The following is a 26344-nucleotide window of genomic DNA, read 5'->3' as shown; positions in this document are numbered from 1 at the left end:
CGTGTTTTCTCTGTTCTGAATTCTTGAATTGACTTCACTGACCAGTTTCAAATTTTCGAATTCTGCAAAATCTGTTCTAACGTTCATAGCTACTAACAGTCAAAGACTTTCAAATATTGACACACATTTCACGCGAAATTTTCAAGGAACGAGAGACGCCAATTAAACCTGATGTTTCTAATTTTATGGTTCTAGCGAGCATTGCATGCATGCATAAGACGCGTGGCCACTCGGTTGTCAGAGGTCACCATGTGTGGGTTTCAGTCTTAATTATTTAAGTGCCCCCTTTGTTCATGAATTCACTGCCTGAACTTGACAAATGTTCCCGGATAGGAAATCAAAATGTCACCAAGTTAAACATAAGGAAATAAGCACATGCTGTTAATCTATCAATTCTCAATTGATGCAGATTTCCATGATGTGATGATGGTTCGTCTGCATAAAGCTCAGCCCATCACAATTCGTGAGTTAGCATCAACCTGATTGGTTTCTCGCTCCACATGATGCAAATGAGCAGAGTCTCCCGTGGTTTATAAGGTCGGTGCTCCGACACACACTGTTACACAGAACAGGTTTTAATTCCAGCATTGGCTGCGTATGAAGTTCTGTTTGTTGGTGCAGAAACAATGAATATTTTCTTGTTTTCGTGCCTTTTAGCCTGGTTACCAAGTAAGTACGGTTTCTTATAGATGTTACTCGCATGGAGACCGTGTTTTTATTATTGAAATGTATTTGACTGAAACTCTCCCGATGAGAAATAAATGTCATGTACTAAATATATTTTTCTCCGCACAGATGTCTTTACTCAACGGGTTGAACAAACACCGAGTACGGCAACAAAGGAGGCAGGCGAATCACTGACCATCAATTGCGTCCTAAGAGATTCCAGCTATGCATTGTGTAACACGGGCTGGTATTTCACAAAAAAGGGCGCATCAAAGAAGAGCTTATCAACTGGCGGACGATACTCGGAAACAGTGAACAAGGGATCAAACTCCTTTTCTTTGCGAATTAGTGACCTAAGAGTTGAAGACAGTGGTACATATCAGTGTCGAGCATATAGTTATCACAGTAATAAACCTGATCTTCTACCAAAACAAAAACACCTTCAGATCTTCCGTGAAGCAAATTTGCCTTGTTTTGTCTTGTCAACGCTCAACATGCACTTTGAGGCCACTGTTCATGATACCGAACAGCAGGAGTCAAGTTCTAAAAGGTAGTTAACAAAATTCAGCAGGGAAATGCAGAGAAGGTGCACTTGGATATTCAGTGCAGTTGTTGAACTTACAGTAATGTGCGAGCATTTGTTTTTGCACTGGGATGTATCACTGTGACAGCTGGTATGACCACAGCAATCGAGAACTCGACGTCTGTCATACAGAAACTACCAGCACACATTGTTACCAGAACCTCAAACACTTTGATTAATTGGTTATCAGGATGGCTAGCTATTCCGGAGTTTGGATGGATATCAAATTTGGTTTTCTGAAATAAATGTGAGAAGGTGCACATTGATAGGAATCCAGATTGCAGTTTGTGCATCGACTTGGTGTTTTTGTACGAATGACAATGGGAAGTTTTTGCATTGCTGTGTGTGACTGTGTGACTTGCTACCACAGTGACTAATCTGTGATTCCCGCAATACAGAAACGTCCTGCCACATGTGAATCCACTGCTCATATAAATTATTATCTGCATGCTTAAGGACCTCATACTGAAATATTTCTTGCAACTTTTAGTGCCTGGCAACTGCCATAGACCGATTTTCATACTTCTTTAGCTGATTATTATGCGACTGCTAAAATCATATTCACAAAGCAATATAGATAAGTATTCAGGATTTGAAGAGTGGCTGAGAATTATAAACGTGCCTGGGAATACAATATACAAAGGGAGTGATTTACGTCACACTTGTTGGATCAATCAATCAATATCCTGGAGCATTTGAAGAATCTTCACTTATGTTTGCAACAATTGATTTCTTGTGCTGGTGTGAAACAATGTGTAGCTGGGATTGCACAGTGACACAAGCCAGATCACAAACCTCTCGGACAGTTATTCCTTTTTCTGCTTCTGATGAACATGATTCTATAATCAACTTTCTGTCATGAATGCTGCTTAATAGAGTTAACATCAATTCCAATTCGTTCCATTCTGGAATTGTATACAAGTTTCCCGTTGATTATAGATCAGCATGCTAACGTTTCCAATGTCACCCAAACTGGCATTGGAGATAGTCGGTTTATGAATGGATTTAAATTGTTACCAAATGAAGATTTGTTAATGCTGTGAATATATATGGAAAATAGCGGAGAGGATTTGTTTTGGTATATTGATTCTAGGACTTCTGCTTCACTGACACTTTTTGCATGGCGTTGAATGGGAGCTGATGGACTGTGACTACTACTTAGATGGAGACGGCACCATTCTGACTGTGAAACCTGGTAAGTGACCCTCTTGCTACTTATCACTACGATTTTGCAGTTGAGTTATTTTTAAAAAACGTTTTCTCGTTAAAACAGGCTCAACTGCACAACGTGATATTCAGAACGTTTACTAATCGACATATTTTGCGTGCTATAATTTATGTGTCTTCCATTTCAAACTCATTTGCAGATTTTGTTTGAGCAAATTTATGCTAATATACAAATATAGACGTAAATGTAGCTGAGAACAAGCCAATACAGTATCGAAATGTTTAACTTGCTTGGCATAGAGTATATAAGATTTTATTTGCGCAGATGATGGCTTTAGCTGTTTAAGCAGGAAACTGCCCACGATGTGAGGCTGTACTAAGGAATGCCAGTGTTTCAATGGTATTCAAAACTTCTAATCTGAACAATTAATGCCAGTCTAGATTGAGGAAAACTTTCTGCTAACATTAATGTTTTGGATTGTGTCCAAAATCAATGTTTCGAAAGACAAGCCTCATTCTTTAACATAATTTCGATTACATTAACATTATCACAAAATCAGCAAATGGACCGTCCAGTTTTGAAACTGGAACAATTGTAGCTCACCAAACGTGGGCTTGGTAAAGGTTGATTGCAGCTTACGTTCTTCTGCTCCAGTTCCACAAAATGGTGAATAATTGTGCACTGATTTTACCAGAGCCCTATTTCAGACAACTAGCGGAGAGTAATTTCTCTGTAATTTAGCAAAAATCCAGATTATCTGAAACATGCTCTCCCAGATGCATGTCCATCTGTGGATCGAAGTTTGTTGTGTTTAAGAGGGAGTCAAATATTTGAGAACTTTGAACCCACTATAGCTTTAGTGTAAAATGTTTACTTGACATTAAAGTGGAAATCATGTAGCCCTTCTATACGATATTAATTCCTAGAGTGGAATATTCTTTGCGTTACTGATAATATTCATTGCTATCCGATTCAATTCTTTTAACCACATCAAGCAACCTGTCTAAATAGTCTTTGCCTTGCCCTCATGGATCCTCAGGACATCATACCTAACGAAATAGGATCAATAAGTCGATGTGTGCACTACAGCATTGCTTTTGTGATGCAATCACCTTGCTGTCGTATTCTTGGACAGGTATTTACGATTGCAGGAAAAAATAGGGGAACCCCAAATCAGTAGTTCATAATTGACAACAACTAACAAAATAAGGTCAGAAATCAGGCTTCACCTGACAAAGGAGCGAAGATCAGAAAGTTTGTGATTTAAAAAGAAGACCTGTTTGACTATAATCTGATGTGGTGTGACTTTTGACCTTGTCCACCCAGTTCAACACAGGCACCCTCAAATTAAAAGAAAAATGCAGCTTTGCCGTGGTGTCAATCCCAAAACAGGAAGCATTCACTGCACATAACAACTTCTGCAATTTGGGCATTCTTAGACTAATGTGCGAACATAGAAAAAGATTTTAGTGCATCTAGAAGGTGCGTAGAATAGTTTGCCCAGGCAGAAGGTACTGTCATTTTAACTGATAAGAAGTAATACTTTCCACTGTGATATTGTTCGTGTCGTGGTAAATTTCCAGAAAATAGCTCTGTCTCTTTGAATGAAGTGGAATTGGGTGTGTTTACGCCATGCAAATTTAATTATTTTACCTGATACTTTTCACGCCAATGGAAAGTTTTTTTTAAATGCCATGTCACGTTTCCCTGCAATCGTAAAAAACTTCACATATTTTATTATTTTGTTTTCTATTATACAAGTCTGTGTAAATTCACTTTGACTCATACATTAATAGCACTATGTTTGCCAGTACAGTGATCACTTGTTCAACTTCAGAAACTTCTTCTAGGCCAAAACTACCAGACTCTGTTATTTTGCCTGCAAAAGGCTAAAATATGTGTAAAAGCAAATTGCGAAAAAAGTTTTACCCAAAATCAAATCTGAACGGGACGATCTGAGAAATTAACTGTTCTCCACCTTCCCGTAAGGGAAATTATGCAGTGAAGTTTGGGGGACAACAGGTCAGCTGGGAACACTACCAAATTATATTAACCTGAAGAATAACCATCAGTATGAAACACGGAAATTCAGAAAATCGGCGTCACAGAAGCCCAGACCTTTTGAAATTACTCCAACATAATTAAGATAGAATGACTACAGTGTGTAAGCAGGCGATCCGGCCCAAAAAGTTGACACTGACCCATTCACGAGTAACCCACCCAACACTCTACATTTACACCTGACCTACACACCCCTGAACTCGATGGGCAATTTACTGCAGCTAATTGACCTAACCCATAGATCGTCAGACCGTGGGAGTAAAGTGAAGCACCCAGAGCAAACCCATGCCTACACGGGGCGAATTTACAAACGCCACACAGACAGTCACCAAAGACTGGAACTAAATCTTTATCCTGGGTATGGCGAGGCAACAATGCTAACTACTGAGCCATGATGACGTCCGACCTTCTGTCCGTCCATCCATGATGAATCAGTTAACTCAATCTTGTATCCGGTTTCTCCGAAGCTGTTTAATCCATTTCCCCTAATTCTATTTTTGAATTGGTCTCAAAAACCATCAATGGTTTGACCTCAACAGTTTTCTCTGACAGCGAATCTCATCAGTTCACCCGTCTCTTTGTGAACAAATTTCTCATGATCTTATTAGAATTTTGTGACTATCTATGAGCGTCCCCTCATGCTTTTGCTCTCCAGTGAATATGGTCCGACTGAATCTAATCTCTATGAACAGATCAGTCCTGTTGACCCAAGAATTAGTTTGGTACTCCGTATGGTCAGATGAACTCTGTGCATAAAGGAAAATAATGCACGCATATGGTTTTGAAAAAAAAGTTTCGGAGTTTCAAGAATTTCATCATCAATACAGAAAAGTCAATTGAAGATAGGACACGTTCTAGTAGGACAGAGAAAGGCTCAGTGAGACAATTATTTGGCTTGGGTAACTTGTTCCCCTCTGAAATCCTCCAAAAACAATTATTTTCCTTCCTGCTTGAAGAACACTAAGACTGTTTTTAATTTTGTATGCATGCTATTTTACCTCGGGGATTGGATTACCCGAGTTGGCTCAATTGTTGGTTTGTAGAGCAATGTGATACCAGCAGCATGGGTTCAATTCCCATTTTTGGTTTGAGGTTATCGTGAAGGACTCTCCTTCTCAGCCACGTCCATCCCCTGAGATGTGATGGCCCTCAGGTTAAATCACCAACAGTCATTTCCCTCTCATGAGAGAGCAGCCCCTGTGGTCTGGCAAGAGTATGCTGTCCCAGCCAAGAACTTTATTTCTTTCAGTTAGTAGTGTTTTTTGGGCATTCCATGGAATGCTGAGATGATGAAAACCGAGGTTCAAATGTATTTAACTGAAATAGACGAGAGAAATTTTGTGTTTTACTTTGACATGTTTCCTCAAACTGTAAACTTTGAAAAAAAATTGGATACTTCTATGCCAGTTGCTTTGTCTTGATAAAAATATGTTTAATATTCCAAGTTTCCCAGCAGTATGAAGTTAATATCAACATTAATGGCTATCTTATCGCTAATTAGTGTCACTGGTTCGAACTTGTTATTTCATTGCTATGTCTGTCAGTATTTACAGAGTTCTGTCATTTTTATAGTTCTGCCAAATATTAACCACTGCACTGCACCAGTTTGTCTGGGAAGTATCCATTATTTCATGGAAATTCCTTTCCTTTCCATTAATTCTGGGAATTCTGCTTTTATTATGAAACTTGCATGACTAAAGCATATTTGTTTAATAGTTTTTTTTAAAAAAAGAGGGATATGGGCTTTGCCAACTGAGGCAGCTTTCTTTTCGTTTCAACAAAGTCAGGGTACAATGCACTTTACCCTATAAAATACGGTGTAAACCTGACTAAGTTCTTCATTATGATTTCGCAATGTTATTGTAGTTATTGGCAAGTTGTACCAAACACATCGTTCAGTCCGACATGCAGTTTTATAAAAAAAAAGTTACAACCTCCGGCTGCTCCACAGGGTTCATTAATTCTGCCTTTCCTTGAATGTCTTTCATATTACTGGGAAATTGTACCCTAACTTCATATGATTTACATTATTTTTTAATCGACCTAATCATGGCATATCCACGTACATATGCAGCATTCAAGTATCAATTCCGTCAGGAGGGCTGTAAAGCCATTCCGACAAAGGCAATTTTTCATTCCATGGAATTGTCAGGTAACCCTTTCCTGAACGGCCTCTGATGTGTTTACATCTCATGTGACTGAGATGACCAATCAGACGCACCACACAGTCCAGGAGGAATCTTTTATGTACCTGGTTTATCTGGAAAAAAGCTTCTGCACATTTCCGTCCAGTTTCCCATTTGATAAATGATATCATTGTTTTAGTTTCCTTAATTATTTGCTGGCCAGATGTGCTAACGTCAAGTGATCCATCCTTTTGAACACCATCAACTTTCTGCAACTCAGAGCTGCACGAAATGTCATCATTTTGATTGTTCTTTTCTATTCCTCTTGCTAGATATTCACCCCTTTCACCAAATTACTACATTGCACGTCATTTTCCGTGTTCTTATTCACACGTGTCAAGATATTCTTATAGTTTAATTAGACCCTCTGATGACTTAATGCCTCTTTTTATTTTTGAGAGTTCGTTATATTGGGCAAATGGAGCATGTCCCACTTAATCCAACACATAAATTACGAACAGTTGCAATTCCTCCAACAGTCCCTCTGGCACATCAATTGCCAACCTTAGGATTACTCCTGCACACCTACTGTCACTTTCAGCTTATTCTCCTTTCCATTTCAGAATTGTACAGTCCTCTGTCTTTCAATATCCACTATCAACTTTGATTTGGAATTTTATTGAATATTTACGGAAAATCAACACACACTGCAACCGACGATTCCCCTTTTATCCAGTAGATTTCTTAAACATGATTTCCCGTTCATAAAGCCGTGATTGTTTTGAACTTGTCCAGTTGCACCTTATTTTAAACAGCTTCTAATATTGCAAACTGACTTGTGCCATTTCTTGCTCGCTGTCTCAAAATGTTTTGATAAACATGTTAAATGTGATGCGTTGCAATCTAAAGGGCCTTCCCAGCATTGGAGATAATCTGCAACAGTCATCACAAAAGGTCAGTTATTTGAATGACATTTTCACTTTGGACGCAGGGATAATGTCACGAGGGGGCAGGCAGCTCTCGGACCGCAGATGTAACTATTTAGGCAGGACCGTTTCTCTGTTGCATGTCAATTCCCTGCTTTTGCCCTTCCTTTGGTTTGCCGATTAATTGCAGTTTCTAGAATGCTGCTTGTGTTCTCTGTCATGAAAACTGTTGGAAAATAAGTGTTCTATTTATTTCTTCTCTGCTGCGTTTGACAGCATGATTTGTCAAACATTGATTTCTTGCATGACTAACTTTCAGTTTGTAAATTATTGTATTTTCGAAATAGTTACAGGACCTCGTCCTCTCTCTTTTTTTAACTCACTGGTTAGCTTCCTATCATATTCTGATTATTCAATCTTTTTTTTTTAATTTTCAGACATTTCGTTTCCGAACATTTTAATATTCTGTCTAATTTTCTCACTAACCATCAGTTTATCCACAATCACATACGTTTTCCTTAATGTAGATATTATCTTAAACCACAAAAAGCAGTTCTGAACCTTGCAATATTCCTTACTCTTTGGAATGTGCCTATTTAAGTGATCTGAAATGTCTCCTTACATGTTTGCCACTTTATCATGATCGAATTCTCCTCCATCTGATTTTCCTGTTCACTTCAGCCAGCTCTGATTTCGTGCGCACAGAATATGACTTTTATTTTAAAAAAGACCAGTTGTCTATCTCACAAATTGATTGTATTATGCAATGGAGTTAATGTTGCTGATCCCGAAGGGCGCGTTTGCAATGAGATAATGAGTTAATCCGATCTCAATCCACCATTGCAGGATGTTCAATATTGGTTGAAAACTTGCGATTCGAATGAATGATTGCAAGATCTATTTTTATGAGCTGCACACGTGGGCTGTCTTTGCACATCTAACTTTCACAGTTATTTTGCAGATTATAGCTCGCATACTGATTTTCGTGATTTTCTGACAAGCTGTTGCAATGTCTTCCGTTATGCTCTCCCTATTATATAGTTACACATGGTGACCCAAACAATACTCCCACAAATGACTTCTTGAAGTGGTAATTCCTCAGCTTTACTCAAACCCATTCCACGGGTTGCTTTTCTGAAATGGGGTCACCACTCTCCCTTTCATAAAACTAGAACAGCAAACTCTAAAGAAATTCAGCCTTCCTGGAAGCATTGGTGGAGAGAAAGAGACTGAATATGCCTCCAATCTGATATGACTCTATGAATGAACTGTAGCACTTGTATAGGTATCCTACCCCACCCCTCCCCGTCTTTTCTACATCATCTGGACGAATCCACTCCATATCATCTTGCGGGAAGGATAATGTTGAAGGCCTAGAGTAGTTTCATTATCTTTTGGCCTCGGTATGTGCTGAATATCAGCATGGACATCACTAATGTCAATTCGAACGAATGTGACTCTGATACTTGCTGGAAAGTGTCACAAATTGATGCTTTCACACTGCATGACGGAGAAGACATACGCATACGCGTGAGAATATCAGTGTGCAGGTGGAATCAGTTATTATGTCGGGTATGTTGTTCCCAAGACTGATATACATAGTCATTGCCATGGATGTTATTTATAGAATTTGATATCTTAATTTACAGCAAAATGCTGCAGTTTGTTGACAGTGTGCTTGCTGGAGAGCACGGAACAGTGGTCATGTGTAAAAGGTCCAAAGAATGTAATCAACTCAATATTTCAATTGCGGGTTGATAGCTGCTGCATTCGTGTATTATTTCAATATAAAATTTCACATGCGATATTTTCTCGTGTTATTGATGACGTGACTGCTGTGTAGTGATAAACATTGGGGATTGATAAGAAGTCAGCAACAGCCCAGTTCATAAAGCTAAGAGATTATTTATCTCGGGATTTTGTAATAGCAAAACCATGGCTGTCGTTGAATTTGAACAAATGGAAGAGAAAATAAATTCAAAAGTATTGTCTGACTTTGAGGTAAAACGTTGATGGGTGAACAAGAAGTGCAATTTAGGATATGGGCAGCAGAGTTCAGATCAGATTTACATGAAAGATTTTGAAGATGGGATCCCAGATTTGAGAATTGCAGAATAATCTAGAATACCTTTGAAGAGCTTGGAATTTCTGGTCACAGGTCAGCTGAGGTATTTTCGAGAGAGTAGTTGATTTGATGGAACAAGCAGGTGGTCCTGCTGATGGCTGTATTAAGTAGTCTGGTGACTCTAACAAGGTCACTCGGAAACACCAACTTGTGAACAGTGTGGTCAGCTGGTTGCATTGGTGATAACAGCTTTTGTGTAGAACATATTTGTTCACGTTAGCGATGGAAAGGGATAGGTATATAGGCTAGGAGTCATATCTGGGGGAGAAGCAACTTTGATGAGATTAGGCAAGATTTATGACGCATAGGATGGGGAAGAAAATTGCAGAGGACCAGCACACTTGAAATATGGAGCTTATTCAAGGAACAGCTACTGTGTGTCCTTGTTAATTATATACATGTCAGGTAGGATGGAAGTTGTCGGGCGAGGCAGCCGTGGTTTAGTAACGAATTTGAGTCTCTTGTCAAGACAAAGAAGAAGGCTTATGTTGGGATGAGACGTGAAGTCTCAGTTAGAACACTTGAGAGTTACAAGTTAGCCAGGAAAGACATAAAGAGGGAGCTAAGAAGAACCAGGAGGGTACATGAGAGATCATTAGCGGATGGAATCAAGGAAAACCCTGAGGCTATCATTCAGTATATCAGGACTAAAAGAGTGACTAGAGTAAGATTAAGAGCAATCAAAGGTAGTCGTGAGAAGTTGTGCGTGGAGTCAGAGGAAATAGAGGGCTGGCTAAATGAAACTTTTTCATTAGTATTCACACAGGGAAAATACTATGTTGTTGAGGAGAATACAGAGATACAGGCCACGAGCTTAGCTGGGACTGAGGTTCACAAAGAGGAGGTTATTGCAATTGTGGAATGTTTGAAAATAGATAAGCCCACTGGGCCAGATGGGATTTATCCTCGGATTCCCTCGGAAGCCGGAGAGGGGATTGAAAAGCCTTTGGCTTTGATCCTGGTGTCTCAATTAGATACAGGAATAGTGCCAGAAGACTGGAAAATAGCAAATGTTGTTCCCTTGTTCAAGAAGGTGAGTACAGTCAATTTTGGTAATTGTAGAGCAGTGAGCATTACTTCGTTTATTGGTGAAATGTTGGAAAAGATGATAAGAGATAGAATGTATAATCATCTGGAGAGGATGAAGTTCATTAGGGACAGTCGATACGGTTTTGTGAAGGGCAGGACATGTCTCACAAACCTTACTGTGCTCTTTGAGAAGGTGACCAAACAAGTGGATGAGGGTAAAGCGTTTGATGTGGTGTGTTTGGATTTCAGTAAGGTACTTGATAAGTTTCCCACGGGAGGCTATTTCAGAAAATGCAGAAGCATGGGATTAATGGTGATCCAGTGGTTTCCATAAGAAATTGACCAGATGAAAACAGACAGAGGTTGGTGGTTATGAGAAATGTTCATGTTGGAGTTCAGTTAATAGTCGTGTATCACGAGGTTCTGTTTTAGAGGCAGTGATGTTTGTCATTTTTATAAATGACCTGGACGAGCGTGCAGAAGGATGGGTTAGAAAGTTTGCGAATGAAACTGAGGTTGGTAGAGTTGTGGATAGTGATTAAGGATGTTGTGGATTACATAGAGACATAGATACGCTGCCCGAGCTGGGCTGAGAGATGGAAAATGGAATATAATGCGGAAAAGCGTGAGGTGATTCACTTTGGAAGGAGTGACAGGAATGCAGAGCACTGTGTTAATAGTAATATTCTTGGTAGTGTGGATGCACAGAGAAATCTCGTGTCCATGTCCGTACATCTCTGAAAGTTATCAACCAGGTTGATAGGTTTGTTAAGAAGGCATACGGTGTATTAAATTTTATGAGTGGAGGGATTGAGTTTCGGAGCCATGAAACTATGCTGCAGCTGTGTAAAACTCTGGTGCAGCCGCACTTGGAGTACTGTGCAGAGTTATGGTCACTACATTCTAGGAAGGATAGAAAGGGTTCAGAGGAGATTTATTAGAATGTTGCCTGGTATGGAGGGAAGATCTTACGAGGGAAGGCTGAGGGACTTGAGGCTGTTTTTGTTCGAGAGACGAACGTTGAGAGGTGACTTAATTAAGACATATATGATAATCAGAGGGTTAGATAGGGCGAATAGTGAGAGCCATTTTCCTCGGATGGTGACCGCTAGCACAAGGGGACATAACTTTCCATTGAGGAGTGATAGGTAAAGGACAGATATCAGAGATATTTTCATTATTCAGAGAATAGTAGGGGCATGAAACGGCCTGCGTGCCACAGTAGTAGAATCGCCAATGTTAAGGGCATTTTAATGTAGTTTAGATGGGCTTCAGAACAGTTTCACAGGTCGGTGCAACATCGAGGGATGAAGGGCCTGTATTGCACTGTAATGTTCCATATTCTATGTTGTATAAACTGAAAATGTGGTCTCGTTTCCTGACAGGAATGCTTTAAATTTACGAGGTCCAATCAAAAATTGAATGGAAAGAAATCCATTTGTCTGTATTGAGAACACAGGGAATTATTTTTGAAATTAAAAAACCGTCTAAATTAAGGGAAATATTAAGCGATGTCTTTTATGATCGTGATAAATGTAAGGTTCAAGAAATTTGGCTCCAGAAGGAGGGAGGTTCACAGAAACAGTGTGTACATTATACAACAGCAAGGCGTGATACATTTTGAAAGTTACTTTTAGGAAAAAAAAATGAGGTTATGGGAATTGAGAATAAGATTTCGGCTATAAAATAGGCGTTAACTGTTCATTTCTACTCCCTGGTGAAATTCTGACAACTGTGATAGAAATCACAGTTCGACGATGTGGAATTCATCTATGTGTGCTGCCAACCTGTACAACGTGTTGGTGAGAACCGGGGAAACAGTTTGAGGATTCGAGCTGGACCATTTGGGAGAAATTTGAGAAGACATTTGTTCACCTAAAGAGTGGTGAGAATGTGGATTTCATTACCACAAGAAGTAGTTGACACTAATATATTGAATGTGTACAACAGACGGCGAGACGTAACACTTGGAGGGAACAGGGTAAAATGTTGTGGGGAGAAAGCAGGATTAGGCTATTGATTTGGACGATGAGTAGGATCATGAAGAATGTCAGAGCAGGCTCGAAGGTCTGAATGGCCTGCTCATGTTCCTATCTTCTATGTTTCTATTTTTCGATATAGTCGAGATTCTACTTGAGTAAGGAACAATTTTGCTCCCTCAAGTACTTGAACAAGGCCTCCATATTCCTTTTGTCTCTGTTGTTTAAACTGACTTCTGTTGACTTATCAAAACCACAATGATATCAAAATTAAAAGCTTGCTCAAAATTATTTCCTGATTATGACATGAGATCAAATTGCCTCGTTAGCAAGAAATGTAAAACAGATTATTGGAAATAAATCATCAATATTTCAAGACTTGGTTTTTGTTTTAACAGAAAGAAATGCTTTAATAAGTAGATGGGACAAGGTTTAGGGAGTCGTATACAGAACGTCGATTCTCGGAGGCTGAAAGTACATTGATTAGTTTTGTGACAGTTGAAATGAGGAATTCTTCAGAAGCTAGTGCATCAACAGAAATGTCTCACACGATTTCAGCTCGAGGAAATTTTAGAGTTAGAGTTGAGTGAAACCATTGAGAGGTTGAAGACAAGGAAGAGAATGCTGAAATCGAGGGATTGCTTGACATGGCAAAATTATATCACAAAGCAGAGAGCCGGTCCGACGTGCTTGGCCTGAGATTAAGACATTGGCAGAAGGCGATTAGAAGACCCAAAGTTAGAAAGTGGGAGTTTGGCCAGGGATGCATTTTCTAGATTAAGACAAATTTGTACAATGTTTGAGCAGTAGATAAGCTCACCGTCAAACCAGACAGTGAAGTTAGATATAAAACTAAGTAGTCTTAACGAGGAAGTTGAGTGGCGACCATTTAGAGGTTTATAAAATCATGAGAACAATGTATTACGTAAATATCAAAGTATATTCCCGAAGGGATAGGAGTCCGAATCTAGAATGGATAGGTTTAAGGTGAGACGGAAAAGATTTAAAGGAATCTGTGGTTCAGTTTTTTTTTGCACAGAGTGTGGTGTGTATATGAAATGACCTTTCAGAGAAAGTGGAAGAAGTGGTACTGTAACAAAATTTAAATGATTTTCGGAAGGTAAATGAAGAGGAAATGTTTGTAGAATATGCACCAAGTATCAGCAAATGAAGAAGGCCCTTGGAATGCTTTCCGTTATTGGTCAGTACTCTGAGTATGAGTTGGTAGGTCATGTGACAGCTGGACAGGATATTGCTTCGGCTGCTTTTAGAATATCGTCTGTAGTGCTGGTCTCCCTGCTTTGGGAAGGACGTTCTGAAACTTGAGAAACTTCAGAAACGATTTACAAGGATGTTTCTAGTGTTGAAGGGTTTGAGATACAGGAGATGCTGAATTGGCTGGGACTATTTCCCTTGCTGCGTCAGAAGCTGATTTGTGACCTTATCGAAGTTTATAACATTATAAATGGTAACGTGAACTTAAATAGACAATGCATTTTCCCCTGTGTGAGGGAGTCCAAAGATGGAGGGTGAAGGATTAAGGTGAGAGCGGAAGATATGAAAGACTTCTAAATGATATTTTTTTCTCACTGAGGATGGTGCGTTTATGGATTGATCTACCAGTTGGAGGTTTGCAAAATTCCAACATTTAAATCGCATTTGAATGGATACATGAATAAGAAGGGTTTAAAAGGATATAGGGCATATGCTGGCAAATGGGACAAGACAGAATTTCAGATGTCTGGTCGGCATGGGCGGGTTTGACCAAAGCGTTTGTTTCTTTGTTATCAATGATTCTATGACCCAAATGGCACATGTTCAATTTAGAAAAACTGGTCAGTGTGGACGAATTTGACTGATATGTTTCTTTCTGCTCTTTGGACTCCATCAGCCAAACAAGTGTGGAGCTCACCTCAAGGTTAAATATGACGCCAACGTTACGAGGAACCTCTTATAGCAACATGATAGTCTGATACAATAATATTATTTTCTGGGTATTATTTGAGAGTAATCGATTGTACATGACATCACTGAAACAATGCAGTCATCTATACGCAAGAGAGTAAGTCTTAATTTGTAATTTTAGGCATACAGCCTTCTCCACCAGTCATCGGTCTCCACTACTCTGCAACTGAAGAACAGAGGGCAAACAAATTTCTGCAGCTGATTTGTCTAATTAGCGGATACTATCCTGAAAGAATTGCATTGACCTGGCAGAAGAACGGCAATACCATAAGTTCTGGCTTTACAACTACATCTCCAACGAAAACAGTGACCAATGATTTTAGCTCTACAAGTTTGCTTAAAGTGCCCTTGAAGGAATGGAACAGCGGCTCTGTGTACAGTTGTCAAGTTTCTCATTCTGCTACCAACACTAACCAGAGAAAAGAAATTAGTTCAACATCGGGTAAGAAAACTAGACAACCTCACAAGCTCACATTCATTACGATAATCAGTTTTGTAATAAATATTAGACAAGATGGAAAATTATTTTGTTGTTTTATTACTGCGGACGAAGCATTCTTGAATTAGTTGCAGTGAGTAATATCAATGGGAATTTGTAGTCCAGAGAAATGTTACAGCAAAAATGAGTCGAAATGAACCAGGTACCTAAACCCGCTCTTTCAAAAAAAAGTGGAGAATAACATCTGAAATTATTTCCCTTTGCACTGTATAGGTCTGACTGAAATAACCAAAGTTCTTGGAAGAAGACAGAGGAAAGGAGACAGATATAGAGACATTATGAAGAAAGCAACTGAATGAGAGAGATTAGTGAGCAAACCTCTTAACTGACAAGCTTAGGCAGAGTTTCTGGATATGCTCGGTATTAAAAATTATTTATACAACGTGGTAGTCCCCCGCTTTTTCTTATTTTCCGAGTCAATTCAGAGTAGCAAAATAAAGCCTTGACAATGCACACACTTCATCACAAAGGAAACATTTTCAACAATGCGTATTTCTAAAGCTGTCGCTAGTGAGGATTTAGTATTGTATGTTGCTGATTGTTGCAATGCAATCGTAGAAAGGATGTATTGGGATGTAGAAAGGATGTAGAAAGGATGACAATGTTCAGAGTAGCTAAGGGGAGAGATAAGGTGTCTGGTGGAACAGAGATAAAAATTTGTTATTGCAAGGGGTTTGACAGAAACAAAAGGCATGCGCCAATATGTTTATTTAGAACATTCATTATATAGATCAGTTTTTAGACAGGACTTTAAAACACCCATTGTTGATAACGATCTCAATGAACTTCTGTGCTTAAAATGCATCGACCGTCACGATGTGGTAAACTTTCTGTGTCTCTACCTGTCTACCTTGCTCTAGAACTCTCTTTTATTCCTGTCAGTTCTTTTCCCGCACACACAAACAACACAGGACACACGAGAGAGAGGGAAAGAGGGAGAGAGACGGTTGCATGCTTCATCCCTTCCTTGTTCATTGATTTTGACATTCTTGTTGCACTCCTGATTACATTATTGGAACAGGGACCAGAATCTGAATATCTGATTTCTCCCTCACAGAGATAACTGTATTATTGAGGGATCCATTGGTTGAAGAAATCTGGATCAATAAAAGCGCCATTCTGGTTTGCGAAGTGCTTTCGACAGTTTCCAGTGGGGTAGTTATCTCTTGGATGGTGGATGGAAAGGTGCGGAATGAAGACGTTCAAATTGAAGCAGCGAACATAAACCAATATGTGACAATCAGCCGCTTGACTAGCACCGTGGACGAGTGGCAGAGTGGGGTGGAATACACATGTTCCGCAAAACAGGATCAATCATCACCCGCAATATCAAAACGAACAAGAATGGCAAGAGGTTGGTGACAAGAAATATGCATTTGTACATGTCATTTTATTAAAGATGAAATACTAAAATTGTATGTACTTCTATTACAGTCAAATCAATGAAGCCATATATCCGCCTCCTGCCTCCATCACCAGAAGAAATTAAGAACAGCAGCACTGCTACGATCACATGTTTGCTAAGAGGGTTCTATCCTGACAAAATACGCGTTTCCTGGGAGAAAGACGGAGCTTCTGTCAACGTGAACATCACCAATTTCCCCACTGCTCTGGAACAGGACCTGACCTACAGCACACGGAGCCTCCTCATTTTACCTGCAGCGGAATGGAAAAGCGGCGCAAAATACACCTGTACTGCCTCGCATCCACCTTCACAGTCCACTGTGAAAAGGGAAATCAGGAGCCCGAAAGGTAAGGACAGTGTTCTAGCAAACATTTTCAACATTAACACATTGTACTGAATATCGACAGAACATGAAATCTTAACCAAACATTCTAAGGTTCCAGTAATTTTAAAATGCACAAGATCTCTTGGAATGAAACAACTTTAGCACACTGCACATGGCTATGAGGTGAACAGGAGTAGCAATAACATCCAACAGGCACATGGTCTCAAGTAGTGTGAAGACTGCTGATCGAAAAACTGGAAGGAACTTCTTGTGGCGCATTGCCCTCTTGTGGCATCCTGGACCAAGATGCCAGTGTTTACTTGCCACCTCCTCCAGAGTTGTGTGTTGAGTTATCTGAACAGGTTGACGAGAAAAATAGGTTAACTCAAGACTTATATTAAGAGAAAGGGCTTAACCACAAGATTAATGCTTGAAGGCGTGTTGTCTTTCGAGAACAATGAAATTTGTTGAGAGGATGTTTGTGTCGAAATGATTTTGTGTTTTGCTTGCTTCGGTCACTGCTTCATGCTCCTCCTTTGATACCAGCTCGAGCGGTTGCTGACAGTCAACTGAAAGGTACTTAGAAATGCAAACATTTCTCGACGAGTAGAACTGATGCACATGAATTAACTTGTGCATTTGAAGGATTATATTGTTCAGCCCTCCGACCATGGAGGTCACATGGAGGATAGTGACAAAGGATGTTGTAGGTTACCAAGGGACAGAGGTGAGAGATAACTACCCCATTGGAAACTGTAAGATGGATTGAGGGTGCCAAGTGGAGTTGAATGCGGAAAGGTGTGAGGTGGTTCACTATGGAAAGAGATAATGAGTCAAGAGTACAGGGGCTAATGATAAGATCTTTGGTGGTGCAGATGAGCAGAGTGATCTCAATGTCCATGTGCAGAGATCCTTGGAAGTTGCCATCCATGTTGATGGAGTTATTAAGAAGGCATGCGCTGTTTTAGTTTTGATTGGTAGAGGGATTGAGTTTCGGAACCATGAGTTCATATTGCCTCTGTGAAAAACTCTGGTGCGGCCACACTTGGAGTAATTCGTCCAGTTCTCGTCACCACATGATAGGAAGGATTTGGAAGTTTTGGAAAGGGTTCAAAGGAGATTTGCGAGGATGCTGCCTGATCCAGAGGCAAGTTCTTATGAGCAAATGCTGGTGGACTTGAGAATGTTTTCATCAGAGTGAAGAAGTTTGGGATGTGACTTCATTGAGATATATAAGATAACCAGAGGCTTAGATAGGGTGGACAATGAGAGCCTTTATCTTTGAATGGCAATGGATAGCACGCAGGGATGTAGCTTTAAATTAAATGTGATAGATATGGACAGAGGTCTGAGATAGTTCCTTCACTCACAGAGTAGTAGGGGCATGGAACGCACTGCCTGCTGCAGGACTTGACTCGCAAACTTGAAGGGCATCGACATGGTCATTGGATATGGATATGGACGAGAATGGCAGAGGGTAGGTTAGATTGGCTTCAGAGTAGTTTTACAGGTCGGGGAAGCATCGAGGGCCGAAGGGCTCGTACTGCATTGTAATGTTACATGTTCCATGTTCTAGATGATTAATTTCATTCTGATCAGTTTTTTTTTTCACAATTCCATTCCCGCCTCTATTATTTAATTGTATTAGCTGAAAGGTTTTGAAAAAGCAAGACTATTTGAATGGGACTGATCATGGAACGTAAATTATGAACCACCTATTGAGGAAGAAATGGTAATAGAGCGCGACTGAACTCAGGTTGCGAATCGACAAATTCATGTTAACAGTCTGCTCGGTTGAACAGAGATGCAGTGGAAGAGACGAACTCAGGACAGCCAGAGGAAAAGCAAGTATTTATACTTAAGAGTTTGGAAAGTGAGACAGTAATATTAATCAACAAGGGAGTAGGTTTTGCAATATTCTCCCGCCCAGACAACCTGACAAAAGCAATAACATAACAGAGGAACTGCATAAGCTTTACAATATGCGCACAAAATAAAATTATGCCGTTTGAACTGCAGAATAGACATGGAGCATCATTCCTCACAAGTATTATTGAAACTTTCAGAGATAACCCGTTCTGTGAATTTTGTAACTGTACGAAAATTCAAGGTAACAATACAAGCAGAACATTCAATAACCTTCTTTTCATTTGTACTTTACGTTATGCACAAAGAAGTAACTGTTATTGTACTAAAAGCAACCATTTTTCCTTTAGCAATCTAAAAGCATGCTTTCCTCTACGTTATGAATTCCTTTAAAGTTATCACGATTCTGAATAACTGTTAGTTTTGGCTATTCCCAACACCAGAGTTGAGAACTGAAAGACATGTGCTCGCAATATTTTAGATTTCCTTACTTAACACTCTTCAAAGAAGAGTAATATGAAAAACATCTGTTGAATGGGCCCATGACTGGAACTGAATCATGCAGCAAGTACCTATTATTTTCAAATAAATGCCTGCCGAGGAAATAGGTAGCAAAGTCAGTTGAAAGGATGCAATCAATAAAAATGCAGTTTGATGCCACGTCAATTTCTCCATGAGTTTTTCTGACACAGAGCAAATAATGTTAGCTCATGAACAGGGGACACATATGACACGTGTTTGCTCGTCTGGGATTGGATTCCGATAAATGCAGTTCATGTGGCAGCAACTGTCTTCTGACACTGGTAACTGCAAGAGGTGAAAATGTGCAGCACTCGAGTGGAGACATTAGGCCTCAGTCTATCCAAGGCAGAGCAGTTTCCAAATTGTTCAAGGTTATATCGGAAATATGACTGCAGGCTTATCCATAATATTCAGAGTGAATGCAACCAATGCGAAAAGGAGGACACAGCATCTGATTAATTAAGCCTAAACGATCTCAGAAAACAGATAACAGATCACAGTAAGTAAAACTATTTCCAACTCTAGTCGTGTTTTGGAATTGATTTCGATATTGCAGCCTGAAAACATGCATTTTTTTTCTGATTCCAGGTGAATGCCGTCAGACAGATATTTCTGTCAATCTACTGAAACCTCCGTTCGAAGAGATTTGGACACAAAAGACAGCGACCATTGTGTGTGAAATCGTTTATAGCAACTTAGAAAACATCAAAGTTTTCTGGCAGGTGAATGGGGCTGAAAGAACAAAAGGAGTCAAGACAGAAAATCCTGATTGGAACGGAAGTAAATTCACCATTGTGAGCAAACTTAAAGTCATTGCGTCAGAGTGGGACAGCGGTGCCGAATATGTTTGCTTGGTGGAAGACAGTGAATTACCAACACCACAGAAAGCTTCTCTCAAGAAAAAAATTGGTAAGTCGGATAGTATTGCAATAACAACAAAATTGAATTGATTTCGGAAGTCTGAAATGACAAAAAAAAATGTTTCGAAGAAACAGAACAGGAGTGGCAGAATCTGTGGAGAGAAAAATAGGGTAAACGTTTCCAGTCCAGTATGTATCTTCCTAAAAATATTAATTTATGATACTTTGATATAAGCCTGACTCATACACTAGTTCAATGTAAAAAAAAATCCTGCAAACCATTAATGCGTTACAGTAAATGGCCCCAAATCAGCAGCAGCAAGTGGCTCACTGGTTTGCACTGCTGCCTCAGGGAACAGGTTCAATTCCAACTCGGTGTAGAGGGTTCACGTGGGCTTCCAAAGCGGGCTCCAGTTCTCGTCGACAGTCCAGATATGTGCATGTTAGATGGAATGGCAATGGGGAATGTGCTTTTGTCGGGAGTGGGTCTTGGAGGGATGCCTTTTAGCGTATGGGTATGGACTTGTTGGGCCGAATGGCTTGTTAAAACGCTATGAGAAAATCATGGAAAGCCAATAGCCGTGGCTTCTTCTTTTCTGAAAATGAACGTGAAGAACTGTAAGTGGATTTGCACCACACGAACAGCAATCTTTGCAAAATGTATGATTGGCTCCAAGATTTAAACCAGCAAAGTAAGGGACATAAAATACTGTAGCATTCAGAAATATTTGCATAGTCTGAGAGATAGGAAATATTTTATAAACTATATGCATTACTAGCAATGAAATTCTAATGCAGATGTAAAATGGTCTCAGCTAAACAAACATCTCTCTCTTTGCAGACGACCAAATGCGTCCTCCTCAAGTTTACCTCCTGCAGCCATCGACAGACGAGATTGACGCTGAGAATTCAGCGACTCTGATGTGTCTCGTCACCAGCTTTTACCCAGCTGAGATCTACATTGGCTGGATGGCCAATGACACCCTTTTGGATACCGGGTACCGAACCCAAGTGGATAGCCAGGCGGGGAATGGTTCCAACTTCGTGACCAGCAGGTTGAGAGTCACGGCGGCGGAATGGAACAATGACACCACTTACTCCTGCTTAGTGGGACACCCATCCCTCAGCCGGGAGTTAATCAGAAGTACAAATAAATCTCATGGTAAACCGACAGCAGTCAATGTTTCAGTCGTACTAAGCGATGTTGTTAAAACCTGCACATAACTTGCAGTGATTGACTAACTGTTCTCCATAGATAGTTTAATGTTACTTTGGTAATAACTGTTTAAGTAAGCGTTTAAGCATTTTCAATTCATTGCACGCATCAGTCACATTTAAGATCAGTGATCACTTTTGTAAAAAAAGAAAGTAGCCACTATTCCAAATTGCATCTGTCGGTAAAAGATAATTAAGCTTAGACTCTGAAATGCAAGGAAAGCCTTGTCTTGTAAGTCTGATCGTTCTGAAGATCACTTGAAACGTTCCACCGCGCTACTGCAGGAAAAAATAAACCGTGTTTAAGTCTGTATGTGGCTCCGATGATTGTAATAAATGCAGAATGGAAATACTTTGACTTACTTATTCTTGGTTTGCATGTATAGGACTTCCAGAAAGATGATTTTGACCTTGATTGAAATGTGTGTGATACCCACTTGTGAGACACCAGCACTGCAGCTTGTTTACACGTGCAGACCTTTAGAGCCACTCGGCTTCACTCTGAGTAAACCACACTTATCCTCACCATTTTTGGCTGCACCCCTCCACCATGCAGAGCCCATGGGGTATCACGTGGTTAAATAAAATGATTGAAGATATCATGGTGTCAACTTGTTCAGTGTGCGAATCAGTTCTCCAAATTGGCCTTACCTTCATGTAGCCAGTCTTGCCAAGTACTCGACGTCCAGTCGTGACGTCCAGTCATAGTCTGTCGTATTTGTGTTGCATTTTCACAAGGATCCATGCTTGAGCCCTCATCCAGAGCAGGCTGCACGCATTCCATCACAGATATAATGCGAGCAATCTCAGACTCCACTTCGACACTGATATCACATAATTCTCTCTCACAACCGTCTATTTTTCCTCTGTGTATGTCCAATACATCCTAAGACATGACATAACATCAAATAATGCAGAATCCAAAATCATTGTCCTCTGTTCTGTCGGCAACTCAGGTTCGTCACTCATTTTCATCATTCAGCTTTTGTCCATTTCCTGTGGTGACAGTTGTTTTCTTTTCTGACTAGAAATTCGACATAAATGGAATATCTAAGCCCATCAATCAACCCAACAGAAGACTGCCATATTTCTGGTTTGTCTGCTTTCACCAAAATCATATGATTCAAACTGACTGTTTCACCCATTCGTTGTCTGCTATATATCTTTCACTCTCTATAGTCTTACATTTACACAAAACTTAATTACCAGGCATATGAATTCGCAGAATTTCCCATTTACCCATCACTACTGAACTTTTCAACCATGTCTATTAATGCTTCCCTTGCAAAACGCTTCCTCACTTATCGAAATGATATTCAGTGAGTCAAATTCGTGTTTGGATACCGTTACATTCACTTATCCAGTCTTTCCATATATTCCATAGAACTTAGAACAATACAGTACAGAATAGGCCATTCGGCCCTCGATGTTGCACCGACCTATGGACTTTTCTCAGCTCGCCCCCCCCCTACACTATCCCAAAATCATCCATGAGCTTATCTAAGAATTGTTTAAATCTCCCTAATGTGGATGAGTTGACTATCTTAGCAGGTAGGGAATTCCAGGCCTTTACCACTCTCTGTGTAAAGAACTTGCCTCTGACATCAATCTTAAATCTATCACCCATTAATTTGTAGTTATAATACGGTTATAATTCTGATACATTATGACGAATTGCACTCGTACAGCGTCATTCCTGCATCAGTGCAAGAATCGCTGCTTCGAACGTCACCCATGTAGAATCTCCACACTAACCCTGACTATTAGCAGGCGAAATCAGAATTCACCTGGACAATTAAAGCATCCATTTGAAGTATTATATGCGGATGCAAATCCATATTCAATTAGCTGATCCCATCGTTGGTGTAATAGCATTATGTCATTTCCAACCTGTGCACCAAACAGACCATTTTCCATGTATCAGTAGGTCTCCCAGCATCTGCGGAGAGAAAGCATTATCATTTTGTTCAAGTGACCTTCATTAAAACCAACGAGGAAGGGTCACTCGAAACGAAACCTTAACTCTGAGTTTTCTCCACCGATGCTGTCAGTTGCATTGGTATATAAATAGGAAGGATTTAGAAGATATGTGTCAAGTGCTGGCAGGTGGGACGAGATTGGGTTGGGATATCTGGTTGGCATGGACGGGTTGGACCGAAGGGTCTGATTCCGTGCTGTACATCTCTATGACTCTATGACTGTATGTTGTGAGTCTTTCAAGCAATCTTTGCTTTAGTTTCTGATTTACAAGATCAACAGATTTCTTTTCCTTTTTTAATTTAAAGTGTCATGGCTGAAATATCGCACACAGTAAGCTGAAACCAATGCAGCAATCTGGGTAGTTGTTTGGTCGATTTGTGTCTGGTTTCAACTGCATCTACGATGCCTCTTTCCCCCCAAAAAACTACATTTTAACATGGGAGGAAACAATCTTTAGCAAAGCATTTGCAACATTCCGAATCTGCAAGGCACAAATTTCACATTGGCTGTTCTGATGCGATGTTTTTCGTGATGTTATGTGTTCTGATTAGTTTATGAGGGAGGAATGCAAAGGATTGTGGTTCTGAAATGTATACATGACCACGAAAGCCTACACCATTGATCAGGTGTAAGATAGCACGCTCAGGTAACCTGCTTTGATAAACATACATGTCTGAACAGCTGTTCATGAATGTGATGAAACTTTTTGACATTCAGTAGTTTTCGCAGTTTCATGACATGAGATACTTATTGTCAGTAGATTGCATCTCCGCATGTGACACTCTGCTTTGCTTTTCGATGTGACATAATTCCATGTTGAAAGGCATATCTGTGCGTGGATAGATCTGTTCAACGTGATGTGACAACTGTTCGTGCTGGATTGGTGATTGGAGAGTTCATTTTCAATTGTCTGTTCTATGTATCCTTCCATGAGGCTGTCTCTGAGTGGGGAAATTTCGAAACAATTTTGCTTTTGATGAGTTTCCCCGTGGTAGGCAATTGCACAAAATACTGAGGCATGGGATTGAGTGTGCTTTCACGGTTTGGGTCAACAATTGGCTAGCTGAAAGAAGAAGGTGGTGTTTGATGGGAAATATTCTTCGTGGAGTTCAGTTACTAGTGGTGTACTGCAAGGATAGGTTTGGGATCCACTGCTGTTTGTCATTCTTATAAATAACTTAGATGCGGCATAGAAGGATGGCTTAGTAAATTTGTGGCTGACACTAAGGTTGGTAGACTTGTGGATGGTGCCGAAGGATCCTGTGGATAACAGAGAGACATAAATAAACTATAGATCTGTGCTCAGATGCGACAAATGGAGCTTAATGCAGCAAGGTGTGACGTGATTGACTTTGGAAAGAATAGCAGGAATAAAGAGCACTGGGCTAATAGTAAGATTCTTGGTTGTGGAGAGGAACAGAGAGCTCTCAGTGTCCATGTACATCGATGCTTGAAAGTTGCCACCCAGGTTGATAGGGTTGTTATAAGGTATACAGTGTGTTAGCTTTATTTGTTAGAGGGATTGAGTTTCGGAGTCACACGGTCATGCTGTAGCTGTGCAAAACTCTGGTGTGGCCGCACTTGGAGTATTTTATACAGTTCTAGTCACTGCATTATAGGAAGGATGTGGAAGCTTTGGAAAGGATTCAAACGATATTAACTATGATTTTGCCCGGTATGGAAATAAGACCTTATGAGCAAAGTCTGACTGACTTGAGGCTGTTTTCATGAGAGAGAAGAAGGTTGGAGGTGACTTAATTGAGACATACAAGATAATCAGAGAGTTCGATAAGGTGGACAGTGAGATCGTTTTTCCTCGGATCGCAATGGCTCACTCGAGAGGACATAGCTTGTAATTGCGGGATGATAGTTATAGGACAGATGTCTGAGGTAGTTACTTTACTCAGAAAATAATAGGGGATTGAACGCAGTGCCTGCAAGAATAGCAGACTCGCCAACTTAATGACACGAAAATTGTCATTGGCTCGGCATATGGGCGAGAATTGAATAATGTAGGTTAGATATACTTCAGATTGATTTCACAGGTCGGTGCTACATCGCTGGGCCTGTAATGCACTCTAATCTTCTCCGTTCTGTGTTCTTTGTGGTATCTGGTTCTTCAGTGGTTGTTTTGTTGTATATTAGAAATACCGTGATGTATACTGGTCCAGTTATTCTGTACTGGTGGGGGTGTCAATAACTAGAGCAGATTCCTCAGGTCATGTAATGGGGTATCTACCCATGTCGGAAATTTCGTTTGAGTTGAAGAATGATGCTGCTGCTAACATAGAATCTGTACATGTACAATCTTACGTAACATGATGACAATATTAACGGTGAAGCTTTTTATGTGGTATCTGTTCATGCTAAAAAAAACCTCATTTACTGAGGGTTCCATGACATTACGTGCTGGTTAGTTGTTGAAACGCGTAAGCCACCATTCTATATCAGCTGTTTGAAGCATACGTTTTGGATAGACAGAACTGAAATAAAGTTTTTGAACTGCCTTCTATCCACTTCTCAATTTCGCAGTAAATATCCATTGTGCCAAAATATCTGCTTGCCATCTTAACTCGTCATTTTCATTGTTCTCTCCTCAGTCACTCGATACCAACTCACCCAGCTCCACTGAAGTCTTGTTATCAATTGCATATGCGTAAATTAAACTGATTTGCTTTTGGGTTGCGATCGATGCCAGTTGCAGCTGTTGCTGAGAGCACACAGCAGGTCAGTTCATACCGAAATGGCATTGAGAGACTAAAACCCCAGACGTGAGCTTTGAATGCATTCTGTGAAACAGTATATTAAAGTACGAGACTTCTGCGATCGTGATTGTTTTGGATGAAATGTCCAACTGCCTGAATACATTATGAGCAGTAATTTCTTTGCATCAACTATACTGGTGTGAATTCAAGATTTCTTGATGACAGGCATTATATTGGCATTAATTAAGGTTTCATTAATTTGAAGAAAACATTGCGTCAGTCGAAATGGAATACATAAACTATCATTCTATTGTTGGACGATTGTTACAAGTGAAGTAG

At 40.0% G+C, this 26344-nt stretch overlaps 1 gene segment (V, D, J or C); it reads left to right on the top strand.

The window, feature by feature from the left end:
- Positions 1-572: 572 nt before the first annotated feature.
- LOC140460455 (Ig heavy chain C region-like) overlaps positions 573-26344 on the top strand; it is a 38516-nt gene continuing 12744 nt past the window's right edge. The window contains 7 exon segments of the C gene segment in view: positions 573-669; positions 796-2444; positions 14750-15070; positions 16185-16481; positions 16562-16879; positions 19834-20154; positions 20947-21267. Coding sequence covers positions 2390-2444; positions 14750-15070; positions 16185-16481; positions 16562-16879; positions 19834-20154; positions 20947-21267 — 1633 coding nt within the window.

The sequence above is a fragment of the Chiloscyllium punctatum genome, chromosome 36 (assembly GCF_047496795.1).
Source record: "Chiloscyllium punctatum isolate Juve2018m chromosome 36, sChiPun1.3, whole genome shotgun sequence".
Lineage (NCBI taxonomy): Eukaryota > Metazoa > Chordata > Chondrichthyes > Orectolobiformes > Hemiscylliidae > Chiloscyllium > Chiloscyllium punctatum.
Note: the sequence above shows the minus strand (reverse complement) of the source record. Positions and strands in the feature narration are given on the sequence as shown.